Source organism: Psammomys obesus, unplaced genomic scaffold (genome assembly GCF_907164565.1).
Source record: "Psammomys obesus unplaced genomic scaffold, mPsaObe1.curated_primary_1811, whole genome shotgun sequence".
NCBI lineage: Eukaryota > Metazoa > Chordata > Mammalia > Rodentia > Muridae > Psammomys > Psammomys obesus.
In genome coordinates, this window is record NW_026596100.1 from 3,058,658 (window position 1) to 3,077,111 (window position 18,454).

Here is an 18,454-nt window from a genome sequence, read left to right on the forward strand (position 1 = left end):
GGGGGGGAGCATTACAAATAATAAGCTTCTCCGCCTGATTTGTAATGAATTAGTAATAAACGGCCCGGTGCTGTAGGAAAGTCTGCCGGTTACAGAGCCGCTGCAGCTGAGAGCACGGGACCACATCTTATTTTGATCAGCTGTAGCATAGCAAAGACATGTAATTATCATAATCTAACAATTAGCTTGGCATCACTTTCCAGTGTTTAATTACCCCGATAACTGGTAATTGAATAGAGGACTTAATGACAAGAGAGAAACTTTCATTCTGCCTTAGGTGCTTAAGTTGTCTACTCGGCTAGGCATAATTTTCTAGCGTTGCTTGAACAACAGTCCTGATTATCATTTTCCATTTTGCAGTCTGCCGTTATTTTGTTGCGTGATCTTGACCTTTGTTTATCATACCATTAAACTCTTCTGGAAATTTCATGTACGGACACAGAACCCATAAGTTTATTACCTGTTTCACATGTCGTATTGTTTTCAACTGAAATTTCCCTTTGTGACACCCATCTCAGTGTGGGTGCTCAGCCAGGTGTTGGAGTGATTGAGACAGTGAATGCTGCAGCACCTTTAAGGCGATGAGTGGATATGAGACCTACAGGTAGTGTATCAGGCACTTAAGAAATACCAAGTTGTCTTTCTCCAAAAGTCTCTTCTTGACCTGGTAAAGATAGTTGAGATTTATAATTACTCTTTCATTGTTATTATGTGTGAAGCTAAGAATGGCCTGGAACTCTGCTGGATAGGACCACAGGGAGAGAGCCGTATACTTAGAAGCCATTGGCTCGGTGGGTGTTCCATTGGTTTGACAGACTCCCACATACCCTGATAGTAATCGGTTTGTTCAGTTTGTTCCTGAGACGCTGGCTGTGTAACTTATTTAGTGATTTTTTTTTTCTGTACCTACTCTTGGTCAACCTGCATATAGGTGGCAGTGATTTTTGCCCCATATACTTAAGAGGCCCTAAAACTCCAGATCCTGCTTGCTTCCTAGCTTTGTCAAAAGCTCCTGACCAGCAGACATGGTGAGAAAGAGCCTGTTCTGCATTGTAGAAGTGACCCACGTTCAGACCACACTGATTGCCAGATGTTAATTCTTTATTTGTGTTTCAGAATCCCTCTTTGAAAACTATTTGACATGATCTGTGATGTGTCGGCCCTGTTAGGTCGTTGCTTGGTTAACAGGCCGACTTGGCCTGCTGACATTGACACACTCACTCCCTGCCCTGGGCCTCACTGGGGGCTTAAAAGCAATTAGACTGTCACCCAAAATACGCAGTCCCTTCCTAGAGAAAAGTCTCGTTTAGGCTCTGCCAATTTAATGCTTTGTTTCCTTTGGAGCTCCTCTGTCAAGCTAATAAAACAAACTCCAAATGAGTTAAAACACTGGGAGAGGGAACATTTTCTGAGTCTTGTGTTTGAAGTAGGTGCTGTTCACGGGAAATACAGTTTTTTAACACTCATTCAGACTGATGTGCCTAATACTAGAACATGCTTAATTCTCATTCAGAAGGGCAGATAGAATAGACATGGGAAATGGTTGAAGAGAGGAAACAGGATGGGAACCTACCATAAATGTCCCTCCCTCCAACATGGGATTGAAGCAGATGCTAAGACTCACAGCCAAACTTTGGGCAGAGCTCAGGGAGTCATAGGAAAGAATGAGAGAATAGAAGGACCCAGAGCACACAGGAGCTCCATAAGAAGACCAACAGAGCCAACAAATCCGGGCCTGCGGGGCTATGCAGAGACTGATGCACCAACCAAGGACCATGCATGGAAAGGACCTAGACTGCTCAGATGTAGCTGATAGGCAGCTCAGTCTTCATGTGGGTATCCTAGTTAGCATGACACAGACTCTCTTACCAGCTCTTTGATCACTTTCCTCTGGTGGTGGTGGTGGTGGGGCATTCCCAGGCCACAGAGGAAGAGGATGCAAGCAATCCTGATGAGACTTGATAGACAGGGGTTAGATGGTAGGGGAGGAGGGCTCCCCCTTTCTGAGAAATGAGGGAGGAGAGTGGAGGGGTAGAGGGAGGCAGGGTGGGACCGCAAGGAGATGAGGGAGGGGGCTACAATCAGTATGCAAAATGAATAAATTATTTAAAAATAAAGTTAAATTTAAAAGAGAAAATAAAAAACAAAAAGATTCTTATATACAATTTAATATGCATAATCAATATTAGACATGGGACTTTAATGTACACATGCATAGTGCAGAGAGAAGGAGACCAAAGTCACAAGTGAGTGTACCAATTTACTGATAAATTCTGAGTCCGGCCAGGAATATTGTAGCAGTTAATGGAAGCTGTTACGCTACAGACCTCATCACTAACAGAGCATGCACATCAATGAATTCTGTTTGGAATTTTCATGAATGGACCAACACAGCACTTACACCTATAAATGTTTCATTAGTGTCTCACACTTGATTGGATGAGAGGTATACGAGGTAGCGGTAGCTATTAGACATGCCGCTATGTATCTGTAGCATATACCGGGCTGTGTTTCATCTGCAAAAGAGTAAGGAGGACATATCCCTGATCTGCCGTGCAGAAGCAAGTATCCTCCTCCAGTTTGTGAATGTCTCCTTCTCTTGGAGTAGGAGTTGTAGTTGATAGTGTTCCCGAGCAGAGCCTGGAAGAGGTAGACTGGACAGCCCAGAGCTATGTGTTTTGGTCGTCATCAGCCTCAACTGATCTTGTTTCACTGAAACTATCCACGCCTCGAACTCTTGAGAGCCCAGTGTGAAAGCTGATTACCAGTGCATCCCAAAGATCCTCCTGTTTTAGCCCAGGAGAGAGAGGAAAAGTTTAAAATTAGCAAAACAAATATTTGCTCAGCCCTTGGTAATACTGCTATCGTTTATCTATGCCAAGTTTCACTTGCTGTTTATATTTCACGATTTAACCTCTACAGGAAAACAAAAAAAGAACATCTTCAGATTTAGGGTAGAGACCATAAGGCTCACATTCTGTGCCCAGAGAGAGAGCAGAAGGAGCTAGGGAGAGGCGTGTTATGCAACAGGGCTGCTGGGCTGCCCATCTCACAGAGGCACGTTTATAAACTGAAGCCCGAGTCTCTTATGGGGCCCGTAGGGTCTTTTGGGGACAGATGAGAAATTCTTCTGGCTAACAGACACATCTTATTCTGTAATTAGACTTTAAATCAAAACTAGTGAAATTGAAAGACAGTGCTGCTGAGACATATTCACTGTAGATTTAGTTTAAAATTTGAGAGGAACCCTGAGCTGATAAATTTGCTTAATCTTTGATCATAAATCATATCCTTCTTTTGCATTTCAGCTCCAGAGTGTAATCCATTAGGTTTCCCTGTAATTAAAGAAGTGACAGCAGAGTCCTGTTCAAGTAGGAATCACCTCTTGACATATTAAAATACATTTAAAATGTAGTAATCAACTCTCCAATTGGAGAGAAATAACATTTTCATTGTTGGATCCTTTAAGACATCCCCCGAAGGGGGATGAAAGTGCCCCGAAGCTTCCTAACTTCTGATGGTGCTGACTGCTCTCAGTGATGCTGTTTCTGTATTTATGGAGTGAAGCCACTTCACTCAGGAGCTGCTTGATAAAATACCTCACTACGTATTTCCCTGGAAGCAAGCTCTCTGCTGTGCCAGCAACATATGCTAAAGGCCAATTTAGAATGTTTTAAATATGCACCATCCCCTTCCTTTTCCAGCTACTAAAATGAAATGCATTTTGGCTTTAGCAAATGAGGACAGAGCATGAGGAGGAATGCTACAGGAGAGTGGCTAGGGGAGGCTTAGGCTGCTGCAGCACAGTGTACTGGAACCCAGGCCACTGTGTGCATCTTTTTTTCTGTTTGCCCTCTCTAGCTGTCAACGTCCACAACACGGAGGCATGTGGTAGAGAAGAAGGTAAGGTCAGCGACATGAAAAAGCATTCACTGACAAAGACAGCCAGGCCATATCTATTTGCTTTAACAAAGAGTCACCAGTGGACAGGATTAAGTTAAGAACTCCGCTGATAAAGAACCCAAAGTACTCAAGGACTCCATGTTCCATTTTTCAGTGACCCGGGATGGAAAATAAAGTGGTTCGGAGGACAGAGATGTTAGGGTTCATACTTACTAATGCCGTCAAATGATGCTTTAGTTCGTATCTCGGTAAGAATGTGAGGGCACATTACTGAGAACTAAGTGAAAAGACAATTGTCATCTCTTCTCTATATTGGATTTGAGTTTTGAGATTTAAGCCATGGTTTACTTCTACTGCACAGGTTAGCTAAGGAAAGAGATATTAACAGTGGTTTTAAATTGATAATCAAGGTTAAATTTAGCAACATGATGGAAAGTCGTGAGACACATTCACTTACCTGCACTTATAGGCATATTTCCCAGCTCTCTCATATTTCCCCACTTTGCCACAGTTGTCTTTGAAATGTGCCTTTCCTCTAACCCATCAGGTGGCTTACACCAACTCCCACCAAGTTTATAACTCCTGTTGGGTAATGGGGATGATTAAAGGGGCTTATTTTTGTGCATGTGTGTGTGCTGAATTTTATTCTTAACCAAGTAAAATGGGCCTTTTGCAATATAGATGACATTGATCCTCAACCAATCTGCTGTCAAATTTTGATAGATGTGCAAAATATGTTTTTGCTGTAAGAGAATATATATTATTGTATGTTGTATGGAACACTGCCCTGAGCTGACATATGTCCCAGTGAGGAACAAGGGCCATCTTTCTGTGCATGTGAGATGTTTCAGGCTCCTAAGATATTTACATTGTGAGAACAGTCAAAATGGAATGTGTTTTATGCAGGTAAAAAATCCCCTTACTACATACAGTAAATGTTCATGCTTCTACATAGTGAACCTTAGTGGTAGTTTAAAAGAGTGCAGAGGAATGATTTCTACCTTATAGTTGCCAGATAGATATTAGAGGTTTTAAAAAGATACGGTGATCTCAAAGAGGTCACAACTGTAGACAAAATGGGTAAAATTAGAAGAAGTAAAAGAGGGAAGACATTTGCAGGAAAGTTCTAAGAAATTGCCTAACCTGTTAAAGTGGTGGCTGTGTTCCCCATGGCATCTGTAACTACTAGCATGCAGTCTTTCTCGATTCTTTCTAGATGTGCATTTCCTCTTTAATGTGAGCTCAAGTTCGTGAAAGCTGTTTCCTGATGAAAAAAGATCCCTTATGTGGACGGCTGCTGAGCCTAAGAACACTTCATTATGTGGAAGACCAGGATAATGTGCATGAGTCAAGAGCTGACGCTGCTGTCTGAAGCTTGTCTTAAATGCTGATGTTCCCTTTAGCTGTTGCGTTAGGACTTTGGAATCAAGTCACAGGCAGGGAAGAGAAGCAGGGCTTGGTCTATTTTGGTGTCACCCTGTATATATTGGTGTACCCACTCTTTCAAAAGGGCATCATTGTAAGAAGAGAGGTTGCTATCACTATGGGGCTGTTGTGGTTACAAAGACAGAACATGCTTCAAAACCACCTAAGACTTGGGTTCTAACCTTAGCCCTCTTCCTATTTACTGTGAAAAATTGAGCTAAAAGGATTTTATCCTCTCTGGTTGTTGTTCCATTCTAACTACTGAACACAGTTGCTTTGAGTATTTCGTAGTATGTGTATTTCGTATATGTAGAGCACACACATCCCAAGTACAGCAAGTACTTGTTATATAAGTAAATGGAAAAAAGAGCTGAAACTATTGAGAATGAGAATTTTCCCTCTAGGGAATATGAAGCAGACCTATGGACGAGATGTTAGCAATTTAATCTCTTAGCAAATGTAATATGAAGAGCATTAGCTCTGAGGTCAGACTGCTTTGCTTTCAATTTCCCCTCTACCTTTTACTAGCTGTGAACACTGAGCACATTGCTTGATTCCTTAATCTCAGTTTCTTTGTCTTTGAATGGATATAACAACAGTGAATGTTCTGTGGTATTGCAATGAATATTAAACTGAAATGGTGTATGGAACATAGTAAGGACTCAATGTTAGTCATGCTTGTGACTTTCTTCACAGTGAGGAGACAATGATTACTTTGTACCCAAAAAGGGGGCTTGGTATAAAAGTAGAATATCTAATCCTATCTTTTTTTTTATACTTGATCACATTATATAATCCCTTTCATGAATTTCAGTTAGTCATTGTTTATACATACATACATACATACATACATACATACATACATACATATATATAGCCTATTCTTTGACATTGCATTAGTAAACAAACTTGTGCACATTAAAAATCTGAAACAAAATAGATAGGCCTATAATTCCATCACTTAGGAGATAGATATAAGAGTTTCAGGAGTTCAAGGCCATTCTTGGCAACATATCAAGTTCAAGTACAGCCTCTGCTACAAAACACCCTGTCTCAAAAGACAGACAAGCGGGCAAGGATCTGAAACAGAAGTGCCAATTGACTATGATGGATTATCATCTTCAGAAATAATAGGAGAACAATCACATATTTAAAATAGACACCTTAGTACTTCATTTACCTCACATACAAGTACAGCATCACCTAAAGGGAGTACTGGTCAACCCAGTGTAGAGTGAGTTTTCAATTTCATAGTTTGCTTTATTAAAATTTTAGTAACATTAACAGGGACAAGGACAGAAATGAACTAAACCTAGAGTACCCCCCAAAAAAAGTGACATTGTGGCTTATAATTGTAGAAAAACAGAATTAGAGAATAAAGAAATAGCAGAACAAGTCCAGGTAACAACAGTTTTAATTTTCATTTTCAATTTGAGCACTTTCAAATGCTAGTTAAGCTAGCATGAGTGACACTTAGGGAAAGAAAAAAAAAAAACTTCCCCCTTGAATGTCTTTAAAATCTATAATACTAATATAATAGTATAAAGTGCATCTGGGCATCGCCTTCTGCTGAAGTTCTTGTCTGGCTCTCATCCAAAACTGTCAGGCCACTCTTGAGCACTGATGATTCATGGCCCAGCACCCTTTTATCTGAACATTGCAATGTCTTTTCTTTGTACTTTAGCAGTGATGTTACCTTGATGTTCAAAAATCTTTTAAAAGGAACAGTCTTTCTTTGCATCTTGACACATCATTGTCTGCCAGTGATGAAGAAAAGGTAAACTCATGATCATTATGAGCACAAAGAAACACTCTTGGTTCTCTTCATAAGAAATGGCATGTTTTTGAGGATCCTCACTGAAATGCGAATGTTCTGATAACTTCCTCTTGTTTCTCTCACGTGAATTGGTACTTTGAAACCTCAAGATGCTCTTCCAGTACTTTCTCCTCTGAGACTTGAGGGGCCATGGGAGGCAAGCAGGACAGATCCTCATTGTTGTCATATTTTACGTGTAAGGAAATTGAGGCTCCGGATGATATATGACTTCCACTCACCAGATCCAGTTCTTAAAGCCAGCGTGTTCACTCTGTAAGGAGTGCTATCACTTCCTGTGTTGCCTCTCCAGAGGGAATCATTGTCAGGGAATATTTAGCTTTGAGAATAAAAGTGGTCTATTTCTCCCAGGGTGCTGAAGGTCTCATTATGCTTGGCTGATAGGTTTTAAGCACTCACTGGGAGACTGGAGGGCATGATGGGGCTCTGAGAATGAGAAGGAGCCTGGGAACCCTCCCAGAGATTACCAAAGGAACGAGGATTTTCATTCGCAAGGAAAGGAGCACACAGACACAGCTGACATCTCTAAATGTTTTATGGACTACCTTGTAGAAGAGGAATTAAATTCGCCCTTTGTAACTCCAGGCAGCAGAAGTAGGATCAGTGGATAGAAATTACACAGAAGCAGATTTATGCTCAATATAGGAAGAAAGTTTCTAACATTTAGAGATGTCCAAAAATGGAACTGACCAGCTCATCATCCCTGGGAAGTGTTCATGTGAGACTGATTGTCCGGCCTGAGGATTATGGGACTTTATGAATGTTGTATTTCAGCAGTAACACAGTTTTATGGTGAACCTTTCTGAGGCTTAGGGAAGAATTTCCTCACTAGCTAAAAACAAAAGCTTTTTTTTTTTTATTAAAAGTGTTTCGGTTGTTTATTTATTTGTTTATTTTGTAAGCTTTCCTGCCATGATTTTAGACTGAGAAAGATTGACCCTTATGATGCTTCCCACTTCACTATGTCTTGTGAAGTGCTTTTCAGCTGATTAGGAAAGATATTAATTAAAACAGAGAAGCCCCAGATTTACAAAACTGAACTGAAGCAGGGTTTTGCAGGGTGTGTGTATGTGCGTTTGTAACACTTCAAATCAGGCTATAAATCGTAACAATGTTCAGTAAGGACTTTTCGTACTGAATGCTTTAGTTCCGGAATTGGTGAAGGGTACGGTTGTCGATTCCAAACAGGAAGACTCCCTGTATGAACGTTTTTCTTATTATTTCCTCCTATATCCAACAGATTCCAAAGGGGTGACTACCACATCGATGTCTGTATCAATGACTACCTGGATGTTTTCTGCCCCCACTATGAGGACTCTGTCCCGGAAGATAAGACGGAGCGGTATATCCTCTACATGGTGAACTTCGATGGCTACAGCGCCTGCGACCATACTTCCAAGGGCTTCAAGAGATGGGAGTGTAACCGGCCTCACTCTCCAAACGGACCACTGAAGTTCTCTGAAAAATTCCAGCTCTTCACTCCCTTCTCCCTAGGATTTGAATTCAGGCCAGGCCGAGAGTACTTCTACATCTGTGAGTACATGGAGATTTGTTACCTTGTGTGGCAGCTGCAAAGCTCAGACTGATTTTTTTTTTTTTTCCCTGACCTATGTTTTGGAGACGTGCAGAGCTGGACTCTGCATTTCAGATGTCTCCTTGTGAATGCATACATCACAGTCCCTAGCTACATTAGCTGGGAATTGAGAGCCCAAATTAGATTAAAGACACAGCGCCTCTTCCCCTATGAAATTGCGTGTCAGTCTGTCCAGTGAACCATTGCTGACTTGTGTTTCTTTTAAATGAAAATTGCCAGGACTTTTTTTTTTTTTTAAAGCTTGGGGAAAGGAAAAAAAAAGATTCCTGAAAAAAAAAATTAAAGGAAATAATTAAATTTACATAACTTGGAGTTATTGCATTTCTTATTCAGGTGTCAGCAATATCCTCTTAGTCAGCCACAGTTTTAATGGAGAAAGCCACAACTCCTGCAAATGTCAACGTGCTGATGATAAATACTTGCTTTGCACCAAGGAGAAAAGGAATTATTAGGAGCAGCTGTGTCTTTAGACAGGCAAGTGTGAGGAGGTATCTAGGAAGAGTTCCAGGGGAGCTGGCTTCTCACCTGTGAGCACGGAGTGGCTGTCCTGAGAGAACCCGAATGTTCCCAGCAGAGCTGCGTCAATCACGTGCCACGGCCCGCTGTGTTCTCCATCCCAAGCAGAGCAGCATCACCTTTGCAGGTGTCACACTGTCCTAGCTTATTCCTAAATGCTTCTCAGACTTTACTATGCACGAGATACGTGGAGGTCTCATTGTCATCCGGATGTCGGCTGGAGATCTGAGGTGGGGGCCTAAGATTCTGCGTTCATAAAGGTCCCAGGTCACATTCATGTTGCCGGCCTACGGACCACACACTGAGTAACAGAGTTATCCATGATGCTAACTGTAGGCCTCTTGGTGCTTAGCTGTTTTTTTGCTTGTTTGTTTTGTTTTGTTTTTGTTTTTGTTTTTGTATCAAATATTTTAATAGTCTAGTCTTCCCCAGTTCACTGTTGGCTGAAGGGCATGAGGCCTTGTTTGTTCATGGTACGTTTATTAAAGAGCTCGTGTTGGCTCTGACATGGGAGGTGTGAGATGAAGATACTTCTTATGTTCTGTAAGTGTCAGACCTGTAAAGAGGCAGTTCGGGTAAGGACAGCTGCTGATAGGGCCAGTGGGGACTCAGGAAGACCTGATGCTCACTGGCTTCAGGAATCCGGAAGTGCAGTTGCTCCCGCTGTGTGGAAATCCACCTGATTCCATCCTAAATGCTTGGCATCCTTCTTCCGCATCAGTGAGCCAGACAAACAAGATAGAGAACATTCCTGTTTTTCTGACTCAGTTCTTCCATCCAAATGTCTCCACCCACATGGTTTAGATCTGCTGAGCTTTCTAGCTCCTCTCCATCTTCAGAAAACAGAATTTTACAGCCAGTCAGATTTCAGCGGCGCCACAGCTCTCTCACTTATATTGAAATTGAATTTTAAGAGGAAATTGAACAGTACCAGTTTTATTATTTTGGTGCATACTTCAGTTGTTAGTCATGAGAAAACATGTAAAGAGCCTTGATACCATCTCACATTCGGTCCATAAAAATAAGAAAAGGAAGATTGAGTCTCACAGATGGAGGAAGCCCTGGCATGCAGTGACCCCTCACGCACACAGGCAGTGCGCCCACAGCTTCACTGTGCTCTTCCTTTCTGAAAGAATCCCATTCAGGAGAGGAGGGGAAGGAAAGAGGAGGTATTCAGTTTTGGGGCTGCATTAACTTCATTTATTCTCCAACTGTGAGATACTGTGCTGTGAGAGGAAGTTCCTACCAGAATTGATATCCTCTTATTGACTTTTCAGACTTAAATACCAACAAAAGCATGAACCGAAAATAAAGAGATAACATCAAGATGGGAAACACACTCACGGGCTAACTAGTTGATTGCATGATTATTAGAAATTATAGAATCCACTGAGGTTCATCAGCAAGATGTTATTCACATATACTGTAGTGCTTATGACTAGGTTTTGTGGTTAAATTCAATATTTCACTAAAAATCATTATGTGTCTTCTATAACATTCATTTAACGGAGTCATTTAACTGTCAAGGGCTCCTGTCAAAGTAATTGTTCCAAAATGCTTCAAAATATCAAGAGCTTTTTTTTGCTGTTCAGCTGAGTTTAACTTAAATTACTTTTTTTAATGAAAGGTAAAATAGCACAAAATTAAGCAGCAGAGTGATGTTCATTTACAAGACTCACGGTGGCCTGATGTTCAATTAAATGGGATTTTCAACCATGTTTTCAACCCACAAAAGTGTCCCCCCTTCTCCGCTGCCAGGAGAGGCTCCTCTGTCTTTCTCTGTTGAGAGCAGTGGCACAGCTAACACGGCTGCGCATCTCAGCACGTGCAATGTGCTCGGCTCATAATTAAAGCACGGGGTTCCTAGGGGAAAATTGGCCCTTGGTTGAATCTCCTTTCTCCTAAGATGCGTGGGATGAACAGCATGAACAGCTTTTTTCACACTTGTTACGCCCATCTCAGAAACAAGCTAAATTGTCCAACACTCGTGAGGACAAGGGACCAAGTCTCATAGTGTCTCTCCTCACTGCTCCAGAAACAGGAAGAGGAAGAAATGTGTGGCCTAGTGTCTGCCCCCCTTTGGTTTCAGCTCCATTGTGAGGTAGGGTGCCAGAAGTCGGCTAGAAACAGATTTGGTGGGAAGGAAAGGCAGGCGTTCAAAGCAGGGGTATGTGGACTAAGACAAATTTTAGAAATTAAAAGAACATGCTTCAAAGATGTTTCTCATAAATATTAACCTATAGAGAACACATTTAGAAGAATTGTTTCATGTCTTAGTGAGAAGAGATAAGAGAAATCACTAAAGCAAGGACATTAAGCTTTTTTTTTTAAGTCCATGGAAATAACAGTTTGAAGACAGTCTCTTGCTGAAGCGCAAAACACAGTGATTACCTGGCCCTTCCGCTGCTGTAATGAGCTATTTGAACTTGAGTAAATCATCTGATATCTTGGAGTTCTGAGTCTACATCTGTGACATAATGTGACTGAAATGAATGATTTCAGAAATTGCTTGGAACTTTAATATCCTCGTGTTATTAATTTTTATCTGAGGTCTGCGGCTTCAGCTAAGAGATAACATCTGTGCAAAGGCCGGACATGGTGCCTAGTACGTATCAGTAAACAGAACCAAAGGGGAAGTCTTTGAGAGCACGCAGAGAGCTGTGTTGGAGCTCTGGCCTCCGTGTCACTTCTGTCCGTATTCTCGTGCCCAGGCTCCTCTGAGTCCCCAGGATCCCGGCACTGCTTTGCCATCCTGGTTCCATCCCATCCAAACCACGGCAGCAAGGTGTTCCATGGCTGTCTTCTTCCTTTCCCAGGCCTCACCTTTTCTGACTTCCTCCCTCTCCTCCATCCTATTCCATTTAGCTACTCAGCACACCCCAGTGTTGGGGTCTGGGCGCTGGGATGTCTTCCCGCCTCCTCATTCATGTCTCTTCCTCTCACTCTTTTTTAGAGGTGTGATGTTAAATGTCTTTATCTGAAAGTCTGAATAAAAATATAAAAAACAACCCTTTCTTTATCATTCTCCACCCTCTTACTGTCTTGTGCAATTATTGTTTCTCGGGCACTTATCACTCCTGACATTAAATATTTATGATTTATTGTTCGTAGCTGTTTCTGCCCTGTGGCATGTATTATATTGTTTGTCATGGAGAACGTGTTCAATAACTAAAAGTAAATAGTGTTTACGGAGCAATGCTCTGTTCTAAGTACTGTTCTGAGTACTTTGTCATTAAAATGGTACTGTGAGATAGTGTTCTTTTGTGTGTGTGTGTGTGTGTGTGTGTGTGTGTGTGTGTGTGTGTGTGTGTGTGAAGAAATTGAGGTAAAGGTCAGTCAGATAATTTGTAAAAGGTTCATGCAGGTACAAAGTTGACATGACTAATGGGAGAAGAAATTGGGGCACATGCAACTTAGAAGAAATGCAAAGATACAATCTAAGGTCTTCTGTACTTCAAAAGGAAAAATATATGTTGTTACTTTTTGTTGTTGTTGTTTACACTTTTACAAGAATAGAGATGGTTTCCACAGGTGACTTGGTGGATAAAGTACTTGCCAGACAAGTGTGAGGAGCTGTGATTGGATCCTCAGCCCCCATATGAGTGTTGGGCGGGTGTAGTGGCTCATTGCAGAGAGCAGAGGCGTTGCTGCATCTTCAGCTCTCCAGTGGATGCTTTCCTATCTGAGAAATGCACTCCCGGCTCTCAATCTAGGTAACTTCCAAAGCCAGAAAAGTTGCATTTCCTGAGACAACAATCCTATAGTCGCTGCATATATAGTCCACAGGGTCCAAACTGAGTTTTGATTATCCCCATGACCCTGAATTAGTGAATCGCAGTGAATGACCTACTACATACACAGCAGCATCATTTCCTGAAAAATGACGGCGTTAAGGCAGAGGTCCCTGCTACACCTATCCCATTGCTGGCCACGTTCTCTGCATGGGCACGCTTTTCATATATCCGTAGTATATTGCTCCCTGATTGCATAGTAACTGTCAACACGCCATGTATTTCAGTAGTCTATCGCTTTGTCTTAGACCGTGAGACAATTCTGGCATGCCCTGCCAAGTTTATTTTATTAACAAAATAGCCTAACTTCCTAAGATACGGTTTCATATAAGGACCCATATCCACTCCAGAAACTGATTGTATGGTATGGTTATTGAACAACGGATTATAGGTATGAGATTCATCAGAAAAACAGAACATTAAAAGGAGAAACTCCTTCACTTGCCAGTTGGCTCTAAAAGCTTTTCCTGTAGGTGAATTGTGCAGGACTCTGAGTATAATTTCTTATGGAAGTGTTTATAAAACCAGCGAGAATCCAGAGAATCCACTTGGCCAAGACACTGGTGAAAAAAAAAATGTGTGTTTTCGAGGAGAAATAGTATGAAATAGCATACCTAGAAGAGCTTCCCAGTAAATAAAACCTGAATGAATGTGTCATAATAGTGTCTACATACAGGGAAAAGATGAATTTTAAAGCCTTTGTATGGCACTCTGTAGCAGCAAGATTGCTTGCTTATGTTCTTAGTTTTGTAGAAATAACATGGCATTGATGAAGAGGAGAATGTGATTTTAATTTTTTTTTTTTAATTGTATTCTTTCTCTCTGGTCATTGCAGCCTTGGGCATGAGTCTTTCAATTCTTCTAAAGATTTGTTTGTTTATTTTATTTTATTTATTTTTGTTTTTAACACGGGGTTTCTCAGTGTAGCTCTGGCTGTCCTGAAACACTCACTCTTGTAGACCAGGCTGGTCTCAAACTCACAGAGATCCACCTGCCTCTGCCTCGAGTGCTGGGATTAAAGATGTGTACTCCCATTGCCTATCTGTATGGATGTTTTGTCTGTATGCAGTGCCCTTGTGAGCCAGAGGAGGGCATCAGATTCCCGGGAACTGGAATTACAGGCAGATGCCAAGTGCACTTGGAATTGAACGCAGGTACTCTGGAAAAGCAGTTCTTAATCTCTGAGCCGGCTTCTAGCCCCGTTCTGTTGTCCTAGATGCTAGTGTGTTGATGGAGAAGCTTACCCAGCTTCCCTTTTCTTCACCATAGTCTTTCTTATTCCCAAGATTCAGGAAATGAACTCTTTTAAAGACATGCCTGCCAAGCAGGTGTATTTAGCAGTCCTTGTCCAAGATGACTTGCATCCTTCAAAACTTTGTTACCTTGAATAGCCCAAATTGCACTTTAATTTTTTTTAAAAAGGCATAAAAATATGAAGATTACACCTGGAAACTAGTTTCAATATTCCTGTGAAGAGTTATGTCAGACTTACATTTGTCTAGGTTGTCTTGAATTCCTGTACAGTCTCTGGATTTGGAATGGCTCCCTTTGGCAGTCTACGTTAAGAATTATTTTGCTTTCGGAAGTTTACCAGTCCACTTTTTTCAATGCATATTCTTACTGAAATAGGATGTAAAAGTAGCACGATTATCAAAACAGGAGATGATATATATATTTTTTTAACCAAACATGCTGTTTACTCTTTCAGGAGAAGCAACTTGGAAATACTGTTTTCTCTTGACTGATACCTCCATACCTGTTCATCTTGCTTCCTGTGTGTGGGTGCACACATGTATGTCCATGCATTTTTTTTAAAGTGCCTTCCTAAAGAATGGTATTTCAAGGCCTGTTCTATTAACAGAAACAGTCCAAAGTAATTCTTAGAAAACTGACAGATTTTAATATTTTCTAGAGAAGAAATTTTAAAAACCAGCTTTTTATAAAGTTTTGTCTTATTTTTAAAATAGAATGCAAACATTTTTCTCCAGTTGGACATTGGACATTTTTCAATGATAGTCTTAGTTTTCTCTCCAATGATAGTCATTTTTATTCTCTTTGTATACTTTATAGCTCTCCTGTGAGCCTACACGATTGTGCCTTTTTATTTAAAGAATGAGCTTAGAGAACTGTTTCTGGCTCAAGCTGTCCCTGGCCATCTTTTAGGAAAGCATGAATGGGTTGAAGAGTCCTTACGTGGAAGTTCAATAAACAACCTGTAAAATGTTTGGGGACCTCAGAAGACGTTTCCTGTGTTAATTGTAATTTTCTCTTATGGAAACAATTGTTTATTGCCAGGTGCTGTGTCAACCTTCTGAGTGAGAGGCTGTGGCGTGCAGTCTCCGTGCCGCTGGACACTGAGTGCAGCGTCCAGGCTTTGTGGTGGCTTCGCACCTCACCCCAGGTGGCCTGAGTGAGACAAAGAGAGACAGCAGATGACAGGACCACAGGATGTTTTTCAGGACTCCATTATTATTATTTTTCTTAACCTTTTCACAGTATCACTCCGTCAATCGTTTATAGTTTTTAAAAAGAGATGCACATTTTGTTAAGTGAGCAGGTGAAAGGAAAAACACAACTTAACCGACATCAAGAGATGCAGAGAAATTAATGCCAGGGAATATCACTGCTTCAGAGATGTTGACGCTGAGAGCATTCTGGGTGCTGTGACAAGTTCTGAGTAATTGGGACTTGCTCTCACCCACAAGAAGCCGAACACTCCTAGGCAGCCTTCCCATTGTCTGAGTTTTGCAAAGGCTATGACATTCAGATAAGTTCAAAAACAAAGTCATTTTTATTTGTACTCCTTGTGAGATCTCAGGATGCCATTATGAGATGGAGAAAGCATGGAGAATTCTGACCTCCTGAGGGACGAAAAGAAATCATGTCACTCACCCTTTACTTCCTCTTACCACGCTTCGAAGAAACACCAAAAGGGAAACAAATTAAAGGATTGCTCTTTTTTCTGGATCCCAAATGTCAAAAGTGGCTACATCTCCAGAAATAAGTCTCTTGATTAATTGGGTAATGTCACATAGAAGCGGCAGTTCTCAGCCTTAGAAACATGGAATGCATTCATTTGGTTTCAGAGTTAACCAACTATAGTTTGATGGGCGCCTGTATTTATGTGCACGTGGTGTTACATAGAACTGCCAGGAGAAATGGAAATAGCACACCAGTGACACTTGGAATCACAGGGTTTGTACTTCATTGACTTTGGGTTGTCCTATACGATTCTGTGTTTCCTTTAGTAACTCACTAAGGCAGTCAGACTTCAGTGTGATGGTGTGTAAGTGTGATTTGTTATAAATTGCACAAGCATGCACACATCAAATGCATAGTCAAACGTGGGGGGTGAATTTAACACTTTCTAGTATAGAAAAACCCAATTTTTTTCCATGAGAGACATACAACAGTGAAAGTTGACTGAATGTGGCCCGTGCAGAAATAACGGGGTTGTAGTCTTTCATCAGAAAAAAAAAAAAAAAAAAAAAAAAACATCATTTCTGCAGGGTTTACCCCTTGTCTGTTCTTGCTCTATTTTAACAGAATGGTCTTGTAACTCTTGGTTTGAAAGTTGTCATACAGCCTCACAGCAGGCCTATATTATCTACAGAGTTCTTTATGAGCAAATATAAATCACCACAAATGAGACTTTTCACAGCCAGATATATGTAGAAATCTGTGTCAGTGCTTTCCTGGCTGGCTAAAAAATATCTCTAGGCTCTTGAAGCTTCCTCACAACTCATCCTGCTCAGACCCTTTTGGGAAGCAATTCTCAAAACTTGAGATTTATGGTCCACAGAACTGATAGTGGCTATAAAGTTTTCTATTTTCTCTTTTCTTTAATATTAATGCAGAGAATGAGGCGTTATCGTTCATTATTTTAGTTCACGAGTATCTTGTGAGCTTGAAATGTAGTTCCTGGGAATGTGGCTTACCTCTGCTTAATAGGGGAAATGTGTGGACTTTGGCAACAAGCTGTTTTCCCATTAAATATTTTTATGTAGATTGTATAAAATCCACATTAGGAACAAAATCTTAATATAAATGCAATATCCAGGCTTAGTTTAAAATTTTAAAATCTTTACAAAATATTAATTCCTTCTGAGCCCCCAAAGTAAAATATTGTGAATTGGAGAACAGCCAGCCTGTCTATTATTGTTAGAAATGGTAATGATAATATATTCTCGTTTTATTTTATTATTTCCATAGATATATAATATTCTGGCCAACTTTATCTACATCACAGTAAGCTGAGTTTTACTCTGCAGTTAGCAACCTCTTAGCATGCAAATCCCTTAAAAACAAATAGCATGCTCTGGATAATTTAAACTAAAGACAGTGCATTGTTTTAACTCACCTGATTTCTGTTACCTTCTGAGACAGGGTTTTAATCCAGATTTGACTTTCCTGATTTTTTTTGTGGGTGTGTGTGAAATTTTTAAAAGTTAATTCTCTACTGAGGTAAATTGTTTACCAATTCTTACTGAGGTTGGAATGGATGGCTTTCAGCATATGTTTTGCTTTGACAGTTTTAGTGGTCCTCACCCTTCAACTTGGAAATGTTTGCTTTGTTTTAGGTGGAATTTTAAGAAATCGATCAGAACGAGCTTAAGTTGAAGACCCCTTTTGTGTTGCTTTTGACAGATTGCTTAAGGGTCTTGCTGGGGGAGAGTGAGTTCAGCCATGTCTCAGAAAGTGTGACGGATCCCACACTGAATTAGATGAAGAGTAGTTCAGCCTTTTGCTAGAGACTTACTCTGCCCTTACTACCGATTATCCCCCTAGGTATAATTATAGAGATTTAGCGTTTAGTACATGTACTATGCACAGTGGTTCCAAGTACTATGTAGATTCCTCATCTGTGAGGGAGGTGGTGTTACTGTCCCCAGTATTAGATGGGGAAGCTGGTGCCCAGAGTGAGCCTGCCTCCAGGTCTAAGTGTTATCTGTGCATTTTGTAATATATAACAATAGATTGTTTGCTGTGAGTGACTGGTCCCAAGGCCTCACAGTTGCTAACTGTGCATTTTATCCCTGAGCTATAGCCCCAGCCTCATAATATGGATTTTTAAAGAAGCCAAAGTTAGACAGATTTCAAGCATTGGCAAATCTCCTCTACTCCAGATCTGAGGGCAATGCCTGTTTTGAAAGTAACTAAAGTAAAATATTTAGGAAAATGTCCTCTTGCCTTAATTACTGAGAGTCACATACTATAAAAGGCATAGGTAACAAACACTAAACAAATTACAGCATTGTTGGATGATTTGTGGGGTCAGAATATGACGGCATAATAGGGTGTGTCATTTGCCATGACAAGGACATTTCATTCTGTGCAAGACTTTTGAAAGTGTGTGTCTCTTCTGGGCCCTCAGTCATTTTTTTTTTTTTT

At 40.7% G+C, this 18,454-nt stretch overlaps 1 protein-coding gene across 2 annotated transcripts in view; it reads left to right on the top strand.

The window, feature by feature from the left end:
- The window catches only part of Efna5 (ephrin A5), a 146,588-nt gene that overhangs the window by 116,192 nt on the left and 11,942 nt on the right, over positions 1 to 18,454 (top strand). For both annotated transcript variants that reach the window (XM_055628392.1, XM_055628393.1), the window contains exon 2: positions 8,403 to 8,695. In XM_055628392.1, the coding sequence (XP_055484367.1) occupies positions 8,403 to 8,695 (293 nt within the window). The remainder of the gene's footprint in view (positions 1 to 8,402; positions 8,696 to 18,454) is intronic.